The 17,827-nt window shown below is 49.2% G+C and overlaps 2 protein-coding genes across 5 annotated transcripts in view; one reads left to right on the top strand and one right to left on the bottom strand.

Annotated features, from left to right (window-relative positions):
- PI4K2A (phosphatidylinositol 4-kinase type 2 alpha) overlaps positions 1-4,702 on the top strand; it is a 28,112-nt gene extending 23,410 nt beyond the window's left edge. Inside the window, exon 9 of the mRNA XM_057735061.1 lies at positions 2,252-4,702. Coding sequence (XP_057591044.1) covers positions 2,252-2,413 — 162 coding nt within the window. The 3' untranslated portion in view covers positions 2,414-4,702. The remainder of the gene's footprint in view (positions 1-2,251) is intronic.
- Positions 4,703-5,293: 591 nt separating this feature from the next.
- Positions 5,294-13,504, bottom strand: AVPI1 (arginine vasopressin induced 1). 4 transcript variants are annotated; one of them, XM_057735065.1, is made up of 4 exons: positions 13,362-13,489; positions 8,415-8,475; positions 7,199-7,486; positions 5,294-6,273 (listed from the first exon to the last, which is right to left on the bottom strand). In XM_057735065.1, the coding sequence occupies exons 3-4, from the start codon at positions 7,483-7,485 to the stop codon at positions 6,114-6,116; spliced, it is 447 nt and encodes a 148-aa protein (XP_057591048.1). In that variant the 5' UTR covers position 7,486; positions 8,415-8,475; positions 13,362-13,489; the 3' UTR covers positions 5,294-6,113. The 4 variants fall into 4 exon arrangements, with proteins under 4 accessions (XP_057591048.1, XP_057591046.1, XP_057591045.1 ...); XM_057735063.1 differs by lacking the exon at positions 8,415-8,475 and having other exon boundaries at positions 13,362-13,504; XM_057735062.1 differs by lacking the exon at positions 8,415-8,475 and having other exon boundaries at positions 7,199-7,646; positions 13,362-13,501.
- Positions 13,505-17,827: the final 4,323 nt, after the last annotated feature.

Raw genomic sequence — 17,827 nt, 5'->3', positions numbered from 1 at the left:
GGAATCCGCCTGCCAATGCAGGGGACACGGGTTCGATCCCTGCTCCGGGAAAATCCCACATGCTGCAGAGCAGCTGGGCTCGTGCGCCACAACTATTGAGCCTGTGCTTTAGAGCCCGTGAGCCACAGCTGTTGAGCCCATGTGCCACAACTACTGAAGCCCACGTGCCTGGGGCCCGTGCTCCACAACAAGAGAAGCCGCGGCAGTGAGGAGCCTGCGCACCACAATGAAGAGTAGACCCCACTGACTGCAACCAAAGAAAGCCCATGCACAGCAAAAAAAGACCCAATACAGCCAATTAAATAAATAAATAATTTAAAACAAAACAAAACAAACCTCAGTAAAATTGAAAGAGTGGGGTCTTCTAGACTCACCAGTTGTTACATTTAGTTAGCCACATTTGCTTTATCTCATATCTCTAAATATTATCTATCTGAATAGTTTCTATCTCCATGTATCTATATAATTTCTCTCTTTAATATATCTATGTAATTTGTCTCTCTCCCTAGGTAGATAGATTTTATTTGTTTTTGGCCAAATCTTTTGAAAGTAAGTTGTAGACAGTTTGACATCTTACCCTAAAGACTTAAACGTGCTTGAAAGGTGGCTTCTAGCCCGAAGAACCAAACAAAGTACAGGGAGACCCAGCCAGGACAGGTGTAAAATCCTGTCTCGCAAGTTGGGTGGTCTCCTGCACAATCCACTCTGATTCCATTTGAACCTCCTTTTAGTTCTTTGCCCTGATTTGTACTCAGGGCTCTTGGAAGCAGTGTAGAGTGCTGACAAATACCAAAAACAATGAAGTGAAAAAGGCATTAATTACTGGTAGGCTCCACTTTTCACTTCTGACCTCTGTTCCAGGTGAATCTCTTCCTCTTTTGTGGCAGCGTTTGTAGGCCAAGGATATTTATGGCTTGAGGCCTGTTGTCTGTGTGATGTGGGGGTGCTACCTAGCTTCCCCTTCCATGTGTCTCTGGCCTGGCTGTGAAAATCTTCAACATCCAGTGGTTTAAAGAAGCCTGTCATAGGACAACTTCAGCTTTTGTACTGTCCTACCAGAGAAGAAAAATGGTGGTGATTCTGATTTTGACAAGGGGAAGAACACATCTGAAATATATTCTGGACACATATCTGGAATATCTGTAAAACACAGACAAAAATTGGTAAGGAGCTGAATGCACTGTGGTATCCTGGAAGAGAAAAAGAACAGTACTAGAAAAGCTAATGAAATCCGAATTAAGTCTGGAGTGTGGTTAATACTAATGTTCCAATGTTGATTCCCTAGTTTTAGTACCATGGTTATATAAGATGATAAAATTAGGAGAAATTGGGTAAATGGTACATAGAAACTGTCTGTACTATCATTGTAAGTAAGTGTAAAATTATTCCAAAGTAAACATTTTATTTTAAAAAAAGATGATGAAAAGACAGCATGAGAGGGAAAATTCAACTGAAATGGCTTTTTTTAAAAATACACGGTCTTTGTAGGAAAATCAGGAAATAAGGATAAAGAAAAATCTCTCTATCTCCAGGTCACCTTCCTTGACCCAGGGATAATCACTGCCAACTTCCAGACTTTTTTTCTCTGTAGATAAATAGATAAGAAAATAGAATTTTAGAAAATAAAGGTGGGGTCACAGTATAATACTGGTTCCTTATATCCTTTCTTTGCCATCTAAGACGTTGTGATCAGCTTTCCATGCCAGCAGAATATATTTTTTACTTGCTTGTTTCTAATCCCTTAAATTATTAACTGGTCCCATACTCTTGGGCATTCATATCATTTTCACTGCTCTAAACAATACTGCACTGTATTGATTGGAACTAAGTGTTTGTACCCGTCAGTGATTGCTTCCTTAATCCTTAAGTCAGAGGACCTGTTCACTTTTAAGCCTTTATGGTCCACTTGCCTTTCTGAAAAACTGTCCCACGATCTAGCCCCACAGCCACGTCTGTGAACTCTCCCCAACTCCGAGTCATTGTCTTCTGTGTCTTTACTAACTAGAAGCATGAAAAATAGGAGGTATTTGTTTTCGTTTGTATTTTTTAAGCAAGTAGAGAGGCTTCCATTTTCTGTATATAGCCCACTTATATTCTTACTTTAGTAAATAGCCTGTTGGTACAGTTTTCCAATAGCGTATTGTTTATTTTTGTATTGATTTATAGGAGCACTCTCTCTGCAGGTCTCCCTTCAGAGGCGGACCAGAATGCCTCGGCCTTGCCCTCACTGATCTCATTTCTCCCACTGCAGATCCTAAATCTGACCCAGGCCCTGAAAGACAACAAGAGTCCCCTACACCTCGTCCAGATGCCACCCGTGATTGTCGAGACGGCCCGTTCCCACCAGCGATCTTCTAGCGAGTCCTACACACAGAGCTTTCAGAGTCGGAAGCCCTTCTTTTCGTGGTGGTAGCCCCAGAGGCAGACAAAGGCATATTGTCTGAGACTTGGGCTGGGAGGAAGCCTGGGGAGTGGGTTGCAGGAAAAGCCAGAGAAGCCGGCACAGATCAGTGCCCTGAAGAGCCCTCCCTCTCTGCTCACCACCCCCTCAGAGCTTTCCCAAGCACAGGGAGAAGCACAGTCAGAGGGACAGTGTGTGCCCTTGGGCCCTTCTGAGTGCTGGGGAGGGCTGGCGCTCCGTGCAGGTAGTCCAGGTTCCCCGGGAAGGAGCATCCCCCTTCCAGCGTCTCTGGGGGGCGGGCTGGGAAAGTCCCTTTCCTCCCTACACCCTGCTCTGTTGCTATTCCTCATTATATTCTGCATCAGAAAAAAACAAATACAGATTTAAATCCTAGTAGCAAACCCCGGCAGAGTCCCAGATCCTCTCACAGCAGAAACCTCTGATCCAGACCTAAATTTGCATGGACCCAGACATCCAGGTGTCTCGCAGTTCCTTACTCTCGCAGACCAAGGCAGCTAGGTGACTTGCAGTGCTGGGACAGACAGAAGGCACACTTTCCTTTGGGTTTCTGCCAAGTCTTCTTCCCCTTCTCCTCCCACCAGTGCAGTAGGCTGGCTCCAAACAATTCTCACAGTGGGGAGAGTTTTGCTCCAGAACTCCCAGCAGCTTTACAGTGATCATGTAGATCACTTCTGCTCCCTTCCCTGCTGGGGACCCGGCCCCTCCAGTCCAGGCCTGTAGGTTGCTTAGCACTCAGGCAAAGGCAGGAGAGAGGAAGTTGCCTCCCCAGCCTGCACGTGTGACCCACACCACCTAACTGTGTGCTAGCGGCTGTGGCGGTCTGTGGGTGAGCTTACGGCAGCCTTGCTTCCTTGTCCTGGGCCCCAGCCGAAGGTGATAAACTCTCCCAGCCCGCTCATTTGTTCCTGTTGTTTCAGATTTTTTTTCTCAACTCTCTTCACTTAGAGGTTTGGTTCTGGGTTCTGGAGTGGCTCTCGGTGAGGGTTCGGGAGTGGGTCTCAGCTCATCAAAGGACAGGATGTTAGGTCCTTGGACCTTTTTTATGCTACCACTGCTGCTTGGTGGAGGTAACAGGACTTGTATTCTGCCTCCTACTTGGCAGCTTCCCTTTGCTCCCTAACTTCTGGTTCCAGACCAGTTTTTCCATGGCTTCTTGAGAAAGGCGGGGCCCTAAGGAGAGAGGCCTTCACACTGTCCTCCAGTGGCTGCCCAGCCCAGTGTGCATCTTCTTGCTTCCATGTCTCTTTTCCCTCAGTTGTCCCCCTTAACAGCTGTCCGAGCCCTTTCTACACCAAAGCAAAGAATGGCCTCAGTGGGGAGTAAAGAGGGTGCCACCCGTGGTTACGGGGCAGCCCTGTGCTACTGTATGTTTCAAGTTTCTGGTGCCCTGTGGTTCATCAATCAGCCTTGGAAAGAAGCTATATCTTGAAGGTTTGGAAAACAACCCAAAGAGAAGGAGCAAGGACTACGGCTGTGTGCCCTCTGCTTGGCTAGCTCCCGCCATGCAGGAGGCAGAGTGGAGGTGTGAAGCCTTCTCGCTAGCTGGGCCAGGCTGGTCCCCTTCCAGTCCAGCCCCCAGGAGCCAGCTTATCCTGGGCTTCCACCCTGCTGACAGGAAGAGTCTCTGGAACTGGATATGCATGCCCTGTGGACAAAGGCTCAGCTCCTGGCCCCAGCCCTGACAATCCCATTGAGCCAACCTGGACTCTGTCTGGCCTTGGGGACCATGTTTGCGAGAACTCGGGAGCAACAGGGCTCCCAGAGGCTGGAGGGGACCAGGTGTGTTTAGCACTTCACAGACATCTGTGTACAAACATGTTGGTGAAGCACCCCACCTGGGTGTTGAGAGGGCCTGAGCAGTCTAAAGACCTGGTTGCTTCCCCCACTGAGCAGATCTGCACATTGCCCTCAGCCAGACCAGCTCTGGGATGAGGAGGAGATTGGGTCCAACACACAAGGGAGCTGGTCCCAGTACTGGCAGGCGAAAGAGTGCGGGGCCTCCTTTCCTGGCCCACATCCGTTCTCCTTGAAGCCTGTACTCAGGTTGCCTTGAATGTGGACTTTGGGAGAGCCAAGGCCCGGAATGCCAGGGCAGGCTTCTGGGTGGACTCGCGGAATGGCCCGGCCCTCTGCCAGCCACAGGCCCTTTCTCCCAGCGTCAGGGAGTAGAGGCTGGGCTGTGAGAGTGCTGCCGCCTCTGTGTTGTTCTAATGCACTGTAGAAATTGTATGTAATGTATTTAAATCAATGCAAATGTATGAATAACAAGTCCAGTTACGACCTTTTTTGTCTCATTTTCTTTGGTGGAAGGAAGACAAGGTAGGATGCCTTTTCAAGGCCAGAGAACCCGGCGTTGTCATGGAGTTGCTGAGATTTGGCTCCTGAGTCTCTTTTCCTCAAGTAGAGGAAGGTGCAGGTCCTCATTTCCCAAAACATTTTCATAACTCTTGATACCAACGCCTGACCTGAACCTACAGTGGTGCAAAAGCTATTCATAATCGTCATGTCTCTCTCTTACTGTGAATAATTGTTGCATAAATATTAGTGTTTTGCTATGAGATGTTCCTCCAATGGGGTTTATACAGCTTTTGCAATGACGTCTTTGTAAAAGCCGAAAAAATTCTAAATCCCAAAAGCATCTTTCCCCAAAAGTTTGGGATAAGGAATGTGGACTGGCTTTTCTTCTTGGCCACAAGAGGGCAGCCCTGCTCTGTGTGTGTATCACTGCCCACTTGGAGCGATTTGAACCCTGGCTCCTTTAAGTGACAGATAATCAAGCAGATAGGATGGGTGCAAGGGGAGCTGAGTGCTAACGAGCATGTAGTAGGCTTCTTTTGAGCCAAAGCCAGAAGAGTAGTCAAAAATCCTCACCTCAAGGGTTTTCACGCTACAGGAAACCTCAGTAATGAAAAGACTTGATTGCCTCAGGATGGTTGGTCCACAGGGATGAAGAAACCCGCTGAGGGGCTGGTGCCACTACACTGACTGCAGGCTCATCTGGCCTAGGGTCCCACTGCCCACGATGCAGGGCTGACTATACAGCCTCCCCCTTCAGAGCTGGGTAGGGCCAAGAACCCTCTCTCCTCTCCTTGGACCAGGACTGCCTGCAGAGAGACTTCCATCTCGCCTCCCAATCTGACAGCCTCTGGAAAAGGCCAGCCCTGTTTTCTCCTTCCTGGGAACAACCCCTCCCTGCAGTGAGCCCAGTGCTCCAGAGTGTCCATTCTGGGATCTTCCCCTTCTGTGACAGACTCACATAGCCCTTGATGCAAATGGTTTTATTTTGCTGCTTAAACTACGTTTTCCTTGTGCTGGCCTGAAGGGGCAAGGCTGTGGGACAAGCTGCTGGACCACAGATTACAGTCGTGGCAGGAGGGTTAGTAGCAGGAATGGCGAGATGCTGAGTCTGAGAGCCTGTCACTGGACTCCCAGGGGAATAGCATGCAGCCAGGTATCGTGTTAAACTGGAAAGGGCTGAGGCAGGAACAGTCCCAGCTTCTCCTCAACCTGGTGAGGACTGGGTCCCATATAACAGCTCAGTGGGAGCCTCTGGGCCTGTTCTGACTCAAGCAGGCTAGTGGCACCAGTGGGGCTGTCTGCCTCAGCTCTCTTCTTCGCCTCCCCCCACCCTTTGGCAAAAGTCCCTGTGAATCCTGGGGAAGATACAGCCATTCCAAGCCCCTTCCCTGGATCAGTGTCTGATCTGATGGAGGTAGCTTGTGGGACCTGGCTTCCTCCAGTTCCGGCGGATCCTGGCACTGGTCCTCCTAGAGTTCAGATACTGCTCATTGGAAGTCATCTCCGTGGCACTGCTCTGTGGGTCGGCTGTGGGAGTGCGGGGCTCTGCGATCCTGCAGGCAACAAGCATGTTTTAAGCCAACATCAATAGGAAGGACAGAACAAGGACGGAAGAGATTTTGGTCATGGTGAATTGTTAAAACACGTTGTCCAGGACCAAATGAGACCAGAGCTCTGAGCTGCCGAGAACTGGACCAGATCGGGGGTGTGACACTCAGCATTTCTCCACCTTCCTCATCCTGTACTCATGGCAGATATCATTAATCAGTCCTGATACAAGACGGGAGGGCACGTGTCCTTCTTAAGGTGATTCAGGAGGGATTACTAATCAATCGGAACTAATATGAGCAATGAAGCTGACTTGCTGCCCCCAGACCCGATGACCTCAGAAGGCCTGTTCAGATCTAATGTTCTGACTGTGGGCCCAGAGCGTATTGTAACCCGTAGTGATTGGTTAGGCCGTGTGGTTCAACTCAATCTCTCGGGGCTTGCTGTTCCTGAGCTGGCAGTGACCTAAGCAAAGCGGGTTAGTTTAAGGTAAGTTTCTCAACAGTTTTTAACCCTTGGTGGCTCTGCAGTACTCTCCTATGCTATTTTTTCAGTAGTCCCACAGCCAAGATTTTTACCAGGCTTACTTTTTAACATTACCTGTGCAACAACAGGTAAACAGGAATTTTTTTTTTCTTCCAAACCATAGTCCCTTGCACCTGGTGGAGAATCACTGTGAAATGAGGTGGCACTGAGAGGACCCAGGCACGCCTTCCCACAGGATCCCGTTCACAGGATCTTAGATGACTCCAGTAGTAACAGCAATCTCCTAAGTGCCAACCACACGGTAGGAGCTGTGTAGACCTAACCCCATTGGTATGTACTTGACGGAGAGGCCAGGTTAGCGGCTCCAGGCTACACAGCCAGGAAACGGTGGAGCGGCTATGTGAGTGCTCTCCTCCCCGCAGCCCTCCTGCCCCAGGGGCCTACCTGAGCCGGCTGCAGTGGTGTAGTGAGGGGCCCAGGGCCTTCTGCCGAGGGGGCCTCTTCCTGCGCAACCTCTTCAAGGCCTCTGCCACACGGTGGTCCCCTGCACACTCCCAGACGATCTGCGCTCGTTCCTCGGCCAGCTGGTCCCCACTGCGCTGAAACAGGCCCTGGATCTGCAGCAGCTCAGCGTCCTGGAAAATGTTGGCCGAGGCCTGCTTGCGGCCCCGGGCCTCTGTCGGGGCCTGCCAGGGGGGCGGCTCGCTGACCACAGAGGCGGGGGTGCCCATCCTGGGTGCCAAGGAAGGAGCAGTGGGGGAGGTCAAGCAGCTCAGCGGACCCTTCCCACGCCCAGGGGTCCTGACTGACACAAGGGCTTCTGGCGTTTCTATTCTGCAGAAGCTGAAGTGAATAAGTCTTGACTTAAAATCATTCTAATTTCCCAGGGCACCTTGGGGAGATAAAAATAGTGACGGTCAAACTTTACTATAAAGTGCTTATGTGCCTGACATATGTATTAACTTAAGGGTCACAGAAGGTGAGGATCGTTTATCTCCACGTTACAGATGAAGAAGCACACCTCAGGTGTTAAATGACTTTCTTTTAAGCATGAAGCCATGTGCACGTGCAGAGCCAGAAGCAGAACCCAAGTCTGTCTGGCTCTAGAGTCCGTGCAGACCCCAGGTCCTGGTGATGATGCCCGCAGCAGCAGCCGCCGCCACCGAAACGTGTTAAGCACTTATGTATCAGGCATCACTGTAAGAGCTGTATTTACACAACGCTGTTGAACTATGAACACAACAGCCCTGTGGGGGAGGGACTTTTTAAACTCATGTCACAGATTAGGAAACTGAAAAACAACCCAAGGACTCCCCTGGAGGCACAGTGGATAAGACTCCAAGCTCCTAGCGCAGGGGGCCCAGGTTTGATCCTTGGTCAGGGAACTAGATCCCACATGCGTTCCACAACTAAGAGTTCTCACGGCACAACTAAGGAGCCCATGTGCTGCAACTAAGGCCTTCCGCAACGAAGACCTGGTGCAACCAAATAAATAAATATTAAAAAAAAAAAAAAAGAACAATCCAGAATACTCTGAGACTGAGGCCCAAGCTCTGTGGCACAGAAGTAAGAGGGGGCTGCGGACTTGGGCTCCCCATGGGGGGATCCAGCTTTTGGCTGCTGCCACCTCTTACTGGCTGGGTGACCCTCCATGCCTCACCTGCTTCCTGCGTAAAGTCATCAGCCATCCTAGCACCTACTTCGTGGAGCTGCGGTGAGGACTGAGTGAAGACACATAAAGCTTTAAGACAGTGCAAGATGTTCCACTATTCTGCTTTTCCATTGATAACATCGAGAAGAGTCATTCCATCTCCTATTTTCAAGACCCTTGGGATGAACCTAGTCCCTATAATTTAGTAAACACAGTATGAAATAGACCAATCAGATCTAATCACAGTCCAAAGGACCACAGAGACAAAGGTAGGGGCAGAAGAAGGGGCTGAACGGTTAAAATAGCCTATCAGGGCAGAGGCTGAAATCTATAATAAGTTCAATAAAAGTTAGGCTCGGGTCAATCCCACCCCCATGCAAGAAATGAAAATTGAATGATCTCAGTCTTGATAGTTTTCTTTGAATGATAAGGGGCGAGAGGCTCACCCACCTTATCCTTGTCTTTACTATATCCTGAAGAAGCTATGGGATTGGAAAGTAGACTGGAGACCAGGAAGACCAAGGACTTTGGCATTACACAGGATTGGGTTTGAATCCCAGCTGTGCCACCTACCTGGCTGGGACCATAGGCAAGCTATTCAACCTCTCTGAGCTTGTTTGCTTAACTGTAGAATGGGGCTAATAACCACTTCTCAGGATTATTTTAAGGATTAATGGGTCTAGTGTGGTATCAGGTTCCCAGTGGGAGCTAAATAAAAGCAAATGGCCCCCTTCGTGGCTTCCTTGACTTTTTTACTTGGGTCAGGGGTGTAATGTGGACCCTCCTTTCCGACTGAGCAGCCTGGCCTGAGCCAACTGAAGGTCTGCTGTGCTCCCTTCCCCCTTCACAGTCCTGGGCCTAACGAGGAAGTCCTCGTTGCTAAATCAGGCCTCTTCCATAGCTAGCTACAGAGATATCTGCCAGCCAGCAACCGGCTTAAAAAGGAGGAAATCAAATTTAAAATATATTTAAATAAAAAAATGCACGTGCTCACTATAAAAAGTGCAAAAGAACAGAATCATATAAATAAGAGCATCACCAGTTTCCTATCCTCAGCCCGCCTGCAGAAGTAGCTCTTACTCTCACCTGCCTTTTATGCTCTTGAGAGTTTGAGCCATCTCTCTCTCTCATTCAGACTCCTCAGATAGGACTGTCCCCCACCCTTGCCCTGGCCTTCCCTCCTCCTCACCCCAGTAGCCACCTCCTTCCAGTAATTTCCACACTCACCCTGTCCCAGTTTCTAGGCCTTCTATCATAAGAACCCCACTCTCTTTCGAGACGATTTAATAGCTAAAGTAAACCTGCAGAAGACTTTCAGCTAAATTAACTTCACAAAAATTGTGCTTTTTATCTGGAAAATGGGAATTTTAAAATCTGCCTCTCCGTAGGCACAATTATGGGAATCCGGTTAAGACTTAATATGTGTGGTAATTAAACCCCCAGAGCTGGATGATATAAATATACGGTGACCAGAACACAACGGTCACCAAGTAACACTTTCAGGCTGATAAAGAGAAACAGAAGCTAACTATGGGGTGTTTATTCCGAACCAGCGATATGCGTATCATTTCATCCTCAAAACAGTTCTTAGGAATCAGGCACTGTTATCCTCATCTCCGTTCACAGGGGACTGAAGAGAAGCTGAAATACATAGCTTTGGCTCAGCTGAGGTCAGAACCCTGTCTAAGGGACTGCAGCCCTAGCTCTTAAACCACCAAACTGCCCTCACAGCCGGGCAGCTCAAAGCACATTTCTTCCCATCATTTCTGTGACGGCTGTTTCACTATTCTTTTCTAATTCACAAAGGGGGGAGACTCGCCAGTGGAAAGGGAAGAACAGTGAATGTCCCACAGGCCGAGCAGGAGTGGGGTTGTGGAATTTCTTCTATTCTTCACTAGCACCAGAGCTCTTTACCAGGGGACAGGCTGCCCCAGCCTTGAAGCCACGAACCCGTGGTACTCTGAAGAGAAAGATCCCCAGCCTCCACAAAAGAAACCTGGATCTGCAACCCAGTCCAGCACACAGCGCACTGGCTTATGAGTCAGAGGACTAGGTTCAAGCCCTAGTTCGCTGCTCACTGGCTGAAAGGCCTCGGGCACTTCACATGGCCTCGGTGGGCCTGTTTCCCTCTTACATCTGAAAAGGACACGTTGATGCGAATGGTCTCCAAGGGTGTGTGCTGGTGTTGAAAGTTAATGATTCCACGACAAGGCGAGGTCCATACGGTAGCAGAGCTGGGTTTGCTAGTCTGCCAGGGCCCAGGAGCAACATGTGTGGGCAGGTCTGGCTAATTAATTGCCAGGGAACTCCCCACCAGTAGCTCCCCTTTTCTGCCCTCCTCAGTCTTCCCTGGAGGCCAGACACTGTCGTGCTGCTGTGAGCTGTGGGTTAGGGTCTGGTAGAAGACAGAGAACTCACTGCTCTAAAGCACTCTATGACCCCTAGGCTGGCTATGGCCAAGCCCCGAGCAGACCCCCAGGCTGACCTGGGTGGTGGGAGAAGAAGTGACAGCCCTCCTCTTAGACTCAGGCAACCTCACCCTCCCTTCAGAGAGAATGGCAATGGGATCAAGCTGCCTCAGGGAGGAAATGGCTCAGAGCCTGACTTCCCAGATGGTCCAGCCACCTCCTCTGCCAGGGCTACAAGGCCCTCCCTCCTGCCTCCTGCCTCCAGCCTCCAGTGGCCAGTTACAGAGTTACAGTGGGTTACAAACACACCAGCAAGGAACCATCTGGGAGGGTCTGAGCCTCCAGCCTCAACCATATCCTCTGTGAACCTCCAGAGGCCTTGGCATCTCCAGATTTTGAGACCCCTCACTCCTGGCTCTGCCTCCCACTCTGGAATTCAGACAGTAGAGTGAGGCTGGGAATAAAAATCAGTGGATTTCATGTAGGATTAGCTGGTAAACTTTGAGAAGACCGAATCAGAACACTTTTATTATCAGAAAAAAATTCCCTGTCTCATTCAATGTGTTACTTTCCCACTAATTTCCTGGACAAGACTTGAATCCAGGGAAGTCAGTGTGTACTTGAACAATGACAGTTTTTTAAACTGGGAAATGAAACCACGGGGCTATTAAAAGATTATAAATGGATCTTTCATTTCAGAGCTGACATAAAAGATAGGCATGGGTCTGTGAGCAAATGAGTAAAGACTAATTGTGACATACTTCAGTTTGATCCAAACTAGCTTAAAAATGAACTCCCAAAGTAAATATCAAATGTTGAAATTGAAGTTCAACTTGTTTTGAAACAGGCAATAAATGAACTGCAGAGCTCTAACAAAGAAATACATTTAAAAAGTGCCCCCCCGCCCCATGCACTGAATTTGCAGCACATAAATATGGTGACCAACTGAGCATTCTTTGTAATGTATGAAGCTCAGTTCAGACAGCCATTCTCACTGTGGTCTCAGGGAGGTGCGGGGAACTATCACAGGCACAAAACACGTGTGTGACCTGGGCGGCAACTGGGGCCTCACTCAGCTCACCCCCTTCAGATAACGCTGGTGACGGTAATAATCTGTAATCGGAGACCACGGGCCTCAGAAGAAGAACTGGAGGCTCTGGCCCAAGGCCCGAATCAACACTTGTGGCCTTGGCCTGCTTCCCTGCACAGACATGCCACTGGACAGCAGCCAAAATCAGCAGCTCCTTGAAGCAGGAGGCTCAATCCAAATGGCCGTGTGGGCCTAGCTCAGCCAGGAGAGAACTGGACCCAGGTTGGTCTCCAATTCTGTGTCCCAGGTGGTAGAGAAAGGAAATGGACCCTTTCTCCACGTCGATTCTCAGATATGACCTGGAAGTAAACTCCTTCTAGATCTAGGAAAAACTCTTTTCAAGAGTTCAAGAACCCTGAATTCTGGTTCTGCCCCTGATACCTGGGTACCTTGGCAGGCCTCAGTTTTCCCCTGCCTCAATGTGCTCATCATGAAAATGGTGAGAATAAATAACCCTTAGGGGACAGGGAAATAAAGTATGGGAAAGCATCTTTCCCAGTGCATTACCTCGCGAATGAATGATGTAAGGGAGAGAGGCTGTTTAACCACCAGGGACTATAGAATCATTGCCATTTTCATCCTCACTACTGTCATGAAACTCCCTCAAAAGGAACCTCACTCTTGGGAGAAGAGAGTAAAGGGAGATGGACTCATCTGTGGACTTTTAAATCATAGCTGCCATTGAGGCAGTTTGCTCCCTGTCAGGTGCAAAACAGCACTTTCTGAGGGGTAACATCTTGAATCCTCACAACACCCCTATGAGGAGGCACTATTATTGTTACCCTCATCCTACAGATGAGAAAGCTGAGCTCAGAAAGGTTAACGAACTTCCCAAAGTCACACAGGTGGTAGGTGATGAGGCTGGGATAGGAACCCTAGTCTGATCCCAGCGCCCACGCTCTCAACCACTGCTATTTTTGGTCCTGCCAGATGGCTGACGAGGTCTTCTCGGGGAGGAAGGACCCAGGAGGCTCTGAAACCTGCTATCTGCTTTTGTGGGTTTTGGAAGGCTCAGGGAGCGAAAGTCGGGTCTCCCAAGCCAGCCTCTGTGCCCTCCGTACTCCACGGCCCCGCGGGGAGTTAGAGCGATTACTCACCACGCGGAAGGGCAGAGCCGACAGACCTCAAATCAGGATGGGGTCAGCTAAGATGCACCCACCCCAACCCCTTCCACGGCTTTCGAAAGGGCGGGCGCAGCTCTGGGCTTCCTGCCGCGAGGGTGCTCACAGGGAGCGGACGGCGTTCATCAACAGGACAAAACATGGGGAGGGGGTATCCTGGCCGAGGTCACACGGCCACATCCCCAGTACGGGTCCGCCCCCGGGGCTCGGACGTGGCCGCTTCGCACGAGACGGGCCCTCAGTGGACCTGGGAGTTCGGGTCCCGGCGACACCCCTGCTCTGACGGCCCGCCCACCCGCTTCCACCGCAGCGCAAGGCAGGCTGCCAGCCTACGTACCTGGCCGCCCGAGGCGGGCCACCTCGGTCACAGCCACGGCTCCCCGAAGAAAGCGCTCGCCAGCCCCGGAACAGCCAATCCTCAGCCGAGCCTTGGTGTGAGCGCCCGGCGAGCCTTCCAAAATCGAACGCGGAGACTCCGTGAGCCAATCGGCGGCTGCAGAGGGGCGAGGGGCGTGTCCCGGCTCCGCCCCCTTCCCTTCGCCGGCCTCGAAATCCGAGTGCGAAGAGGCCCCAGGCCCAATCAGCGGCGGAGCAGTATCGAGGGGCGTGCCCTCCCGGGCCCTTTCCCTCCGCCCCCGGCCGCCCTCGCGCGGCGCCCGGAGGTGCCCCCTTCTTTGACGTCAGTCCCCGGGGAGGGCGCGGTGTTGCTGGCTGGGGAGCGGGGGTGGGGCCGCATTCCTGCCCCGGGGTGCGGCGAAGGCTGGCCCTGCTGGGTACACGTGACGGATGCCCCCCTCCCCTGGGCCCGAGGCCTGCGCGCGCGGCTCCGAGTTCCTTGCAGCGTTTGGCCCTCTGCAAACAGACTTACAGCTCCTTAGGCTCAACTCCTAGACCACTTTTTCTGGCTCCAGCTTTGAGGGAGTGGAAGGGACAGTCAGTGCGGTGGTCAGACCTTTGGTTTCAATGCCAGAATGTCGTGAGTTCGAATCTTGAATCAGCTGTGCAATCTTGGGCCAATCTCCTAATGAGACACTATTAGAGGTTTCATTCATTCATTCATTCAGCAATGGTCCATTAGGGACCCACCCTGTCCGAGTTCCTTGACAGGCAGTGAACTGGAGGCACCTTTAATAAGCCTTGCCTTGGGGGGATTTACAGCCTAGTAAGGGGGGCAGACACTTAAAAACTTCAAACATTTAGTTGTGATCACAACTGTGGTAAACATTATGAAGGAACTTAAGGTCACTGGGGAAGAAGGCAGAAGTAACATTTCAGTTGAGTTGTGAAGGAGAAGTTGAAATCGATCAAATGAAGAGGAGCGGCTCTGGGAAGAGAGAAGGGGCACATGCTAAGGCCAGGAGGTAGTTTGACTCAGGAGGACTTGAAATGAGGCTGGGAGTAAGGTCAACAAGGGAGAGAGAGGTGGGGAAGCAGAAGGCAGAGACAGGCAGTGAAGAAGTTTCCATTTTGTCCTCTGAGGGGAATAGCATTGTATGTGTTTATTTAATAGATACTTTATAGTACTTACTATGTGCCAGTAATGCCAGTCAGCACTTTACAAATATTAGCTTATTTCATCCTCATGGCAAATTAGTGTTTTTAGAAATTCACTTTGGCTGCAGCTTGAAACTTGGATTGGAGGGGCAGGAGTGGATGCAGGGTGTCCAGTAGACCCTAGATAAGTGCTTGTTTGCTTCAGTGGAGGATGAGGAGTTTGTGCACTGGTTCAAAAATGGTCACAAAAGGCATCTGGGAATAGGCAGCTGAGTCTCCCTGACTTTCACTTCAAAGCTGACCTTTATAGTCATTTAAGTTCTCTCCTGTAAAAGTTCCAAGGGGGGAAGAGTAAGAGCCAGCACACTGAGATTCGTGGGTCCCTTTTGGCAAGGTGGAGGGTATGTTTGGGAACTGTTCTTCCTCATCCCACAGTCTCCAGTTACTCTCTCTGTCTTGCACAAAAACATCAGCAAGGGCTTTGTTTTAGTTTTAAGAGTTTTATCAGTGGTTTCTTTTTTTTTTTCCTAAAGCCCTGTGGAAATATTGAAAAGAACAAAGAAATCAGCAATGTTCATCTCCAGTACAAAGTATTGCTGCAAAGCCGTTCCGGCAACTGCTTGGCTAAGGAGGGCACTCTGCAGATGTTTAAACCAGGAGGCTGGGCTTCTGAATCAGGAACTCCTTCTACCGCATCCTCAGCAATAGGAAGGCCAAACTCTTGGCATATCAGTACTTGGAGAGCCTAGGAATTCTGACAGCATGAGCTCCGATGAGCATACCAGGGTAAGAATTGGGAACTTGTGGCTTCTGGGTCAGATGTGACTAAGGCTGGGTGGAGAATATCTGGTGTCTCCAAACATCTTTACAGGAATATGACCATTGTGTGCTTGCCACACAATGGAACCATTTCTGTTGTTACAGCTTTATGATTCAGTATTTCTGATGAGAAGATGGGGCACTTCTGTAGTCATGGGGGCCATGCAGGAGTAGGATCCACTCCCCAACAGGGCCCTGTCTAAAGAAGGCCTACTCTGGAATGGGGCCCTGGGGTAATTCAGGACAAGACCTGGTTTTACCAGGGATCAGATTAAGGTGAGGCAAGAGGAACACTCCTTGGGTGCAATACTTGAAGGGGCACCAAAAAACTCTGTAACTGAGATGAATATTTTAATGCAATATCTTTAAAAATCAAAATTAATGCAAAATATCCATGATGAACAAAATATCGGCATTTAACATAAAGACAAGCTGTGTTTTGTTTTATGACCCTGCATCATTTTGCAATTGGAACAGTGCTTTTCAGTCAGCCCATGGTTCCCAGGCAGGTCACCACGGCGTCCCCCACCAGTTGGCTTTATGAGTGTTGACAATAGTATGCGAACAGATTGGGTAGCACAGGACTTTATATGTGGTTGTATTTTTTGATCGTAAAGCTCTTATCCACTTTTTTCATTTGGCTCAAAATGTGGAAGGATTTGATAAGTGCATATAGGGGCACACATTTTTCCTTTTGCCCTAGGCTCCAATATGGCTCTGCAAGGTGCTAGTTTTTTTTTTTTAATTAATTAATTAATTTATTTATTGGCTGGGTTGGGTCTTTGCTGTGCACAGGCTTTTTGTAGTTGTGGAGAGCGGGGGGCTACTCTTCGCTGCAGTGCGCAAGCTTCTCATTGTGGTGGCTTCTCTTGTTGCGGAGCACAGGCTCTAGGCTCACAAGCTTCAGTAGTTGTGGAGTGCGGGCTCATCATTAGTCGTGGCTCGGGGGCTCTAGAGCGCAGGCTCAGTAATTGTGGTGCACGGGCTTAGTTGCTCTGTGGCATGTGAGATCTTCCCAGACCAGGGCTCGAACCCATGTCCCCTACATTGGCAGGCAAATTCTTAACCACTGTGCCACCAGGGAAGCCCCAAGGTGCTAATTTTTAGGGAATTAGAGTCCAGGAAAGGGGTTCTAGCTGTTCAACCTAAGGCAAATGACTTAACTTCTCGGCTTCTCTATTTTCTCATCTATAAAATGGGAATAATCATACCCACCTCTGAGTGTTGCTGTGAGGATGAAGTGAGGTGCTGTGGGCATAGTGCTTAATATGAGCCTTGCTACAGACACTAAAGCAGCATTCAACTCCTTCCCTCTCTATGCTGCAGGAGTTGTTCGAGCAGCTGGACAGTCACAAATGGTCTCCCAGTGAGGCTGAAACTTGTTCCCAGGTGTTTGTTGTTGCCGGATGTTCTGTTCTGGAGAGAGCAGAGAGAACTTCCACACTCAGCTGATAAGCAACAGTGTGAGTCTTGAGTCAACTCTGTTTTTCTTAATAAATGATCTGGTCATTCTAAACTTTTCAAGAAGCACCCTTCTGATTAGGACATTACACAAGGCAACTTACTACAATCCTCTTCTCTGAACTTACAACCCGAACAGCCTGAACAGGCCTATTGGACACCCTGCACTGCATCCACTCCTATCCCTCCAATCCAAGTTTCAAGCTGCAGCCAAAGTGAATTTCTAAAAACACAAATTTGTCATGAGGACAGAATAAGCTAATATTTGTAAAGTGCTAACTATGTGGTATTACTGGCACATAGTAAGTGCTATAAAGTATCTATTAAATAAACACATACAATGCTATTCCCCTCAGAGGACCAAATGGAAAGACCTACAGGCAAACGGTGCATTATAGAAACATTTTTTAAAAATACACCATTTACGTAGATTAGAATTCAAGGTCAGTGTTGTATTAGTCTGCTTGGGCTGCCATAACAAAATACTGCAGTCTGGGTGGCTTAACAACAGAAATCTCTCAATTCTGGAAGCTGGGAAGTCCAAGATCAAGGTTCTGGCTGATTCGGTTTCTGGTGCAAGCTCTCTTCCTTGCTTGCAGACAGTGCCTTCTCACTGTGGTCTCACAGGGTGGAGAGAGAGAGAAAGAGAGCTCTCTGGTGTTTCTTCTTATAAGGACACTAATCTCATCAGATCAGGCTCCACTCTCATGGACACTCTCATTTAACCTTAATTACTTCCTTACTCCAAACACAGTCACCTAGAGCTTCAACATACGAATTTTGGGGGACACAAGTCAGTTCACAGTAAGTATGAACTCATGGTTTTAAAAATATAAGTAGATACAGAAATAAATATAGCTATAAATAGAGGTGTACATGTATGCATGTGTATGTATACCCACGAACACACACAAATATATACATTCCCCAGCTGTGTCCGCTGAGAGGGCCCTGAAGCAATGACACGCCAAGAGGAATAAACACATTTAGCACAAGTTATTGATTTCTCAATACCATTCTCCACAAAGG

The sequence above is a fragment of the Hippopotamus amphibius genome, chromosome 5 (assembly GCF_030028045.1).
Source record: "Hippopotamus amphibius kiboko isolate mHipAmp2 chromosome 5, mHipAmp2.hap2, whole genome shotgun sequence".
In the NCBI taxonomy this organism is placed as follows: domain Eukaryota; kingdom Metazoa; phylum Chordata; class Mammalia; order Artiodactyla; family Hippopotamidae; genus Hippopotamus; species Hippopotamus amphibius.
The sequence above is the reverse complement of the archived record's forward strand: the minus strand, read 5'-3'. Positions and strand labels throughout refer to the sequence as shown.

Bases quoted from the DNA above. Each gene is read 5' to 3' on its own strand.
- AVPI1 (XM_057735063.1), bottom strand. From the start codon at position 7,485: ATGGGCACCCCCGCCTCTGTGGTCAGCGAGCCGCCCCCCTGGCAGGCC. The intron at 6,274-7,198 runs GTAGGCCCCTGG...TGTTGCCTGCAG, and splicing joins CACCACTGCAGCCGGCTCAG to GATCGCAGAGCCCCGCACTC.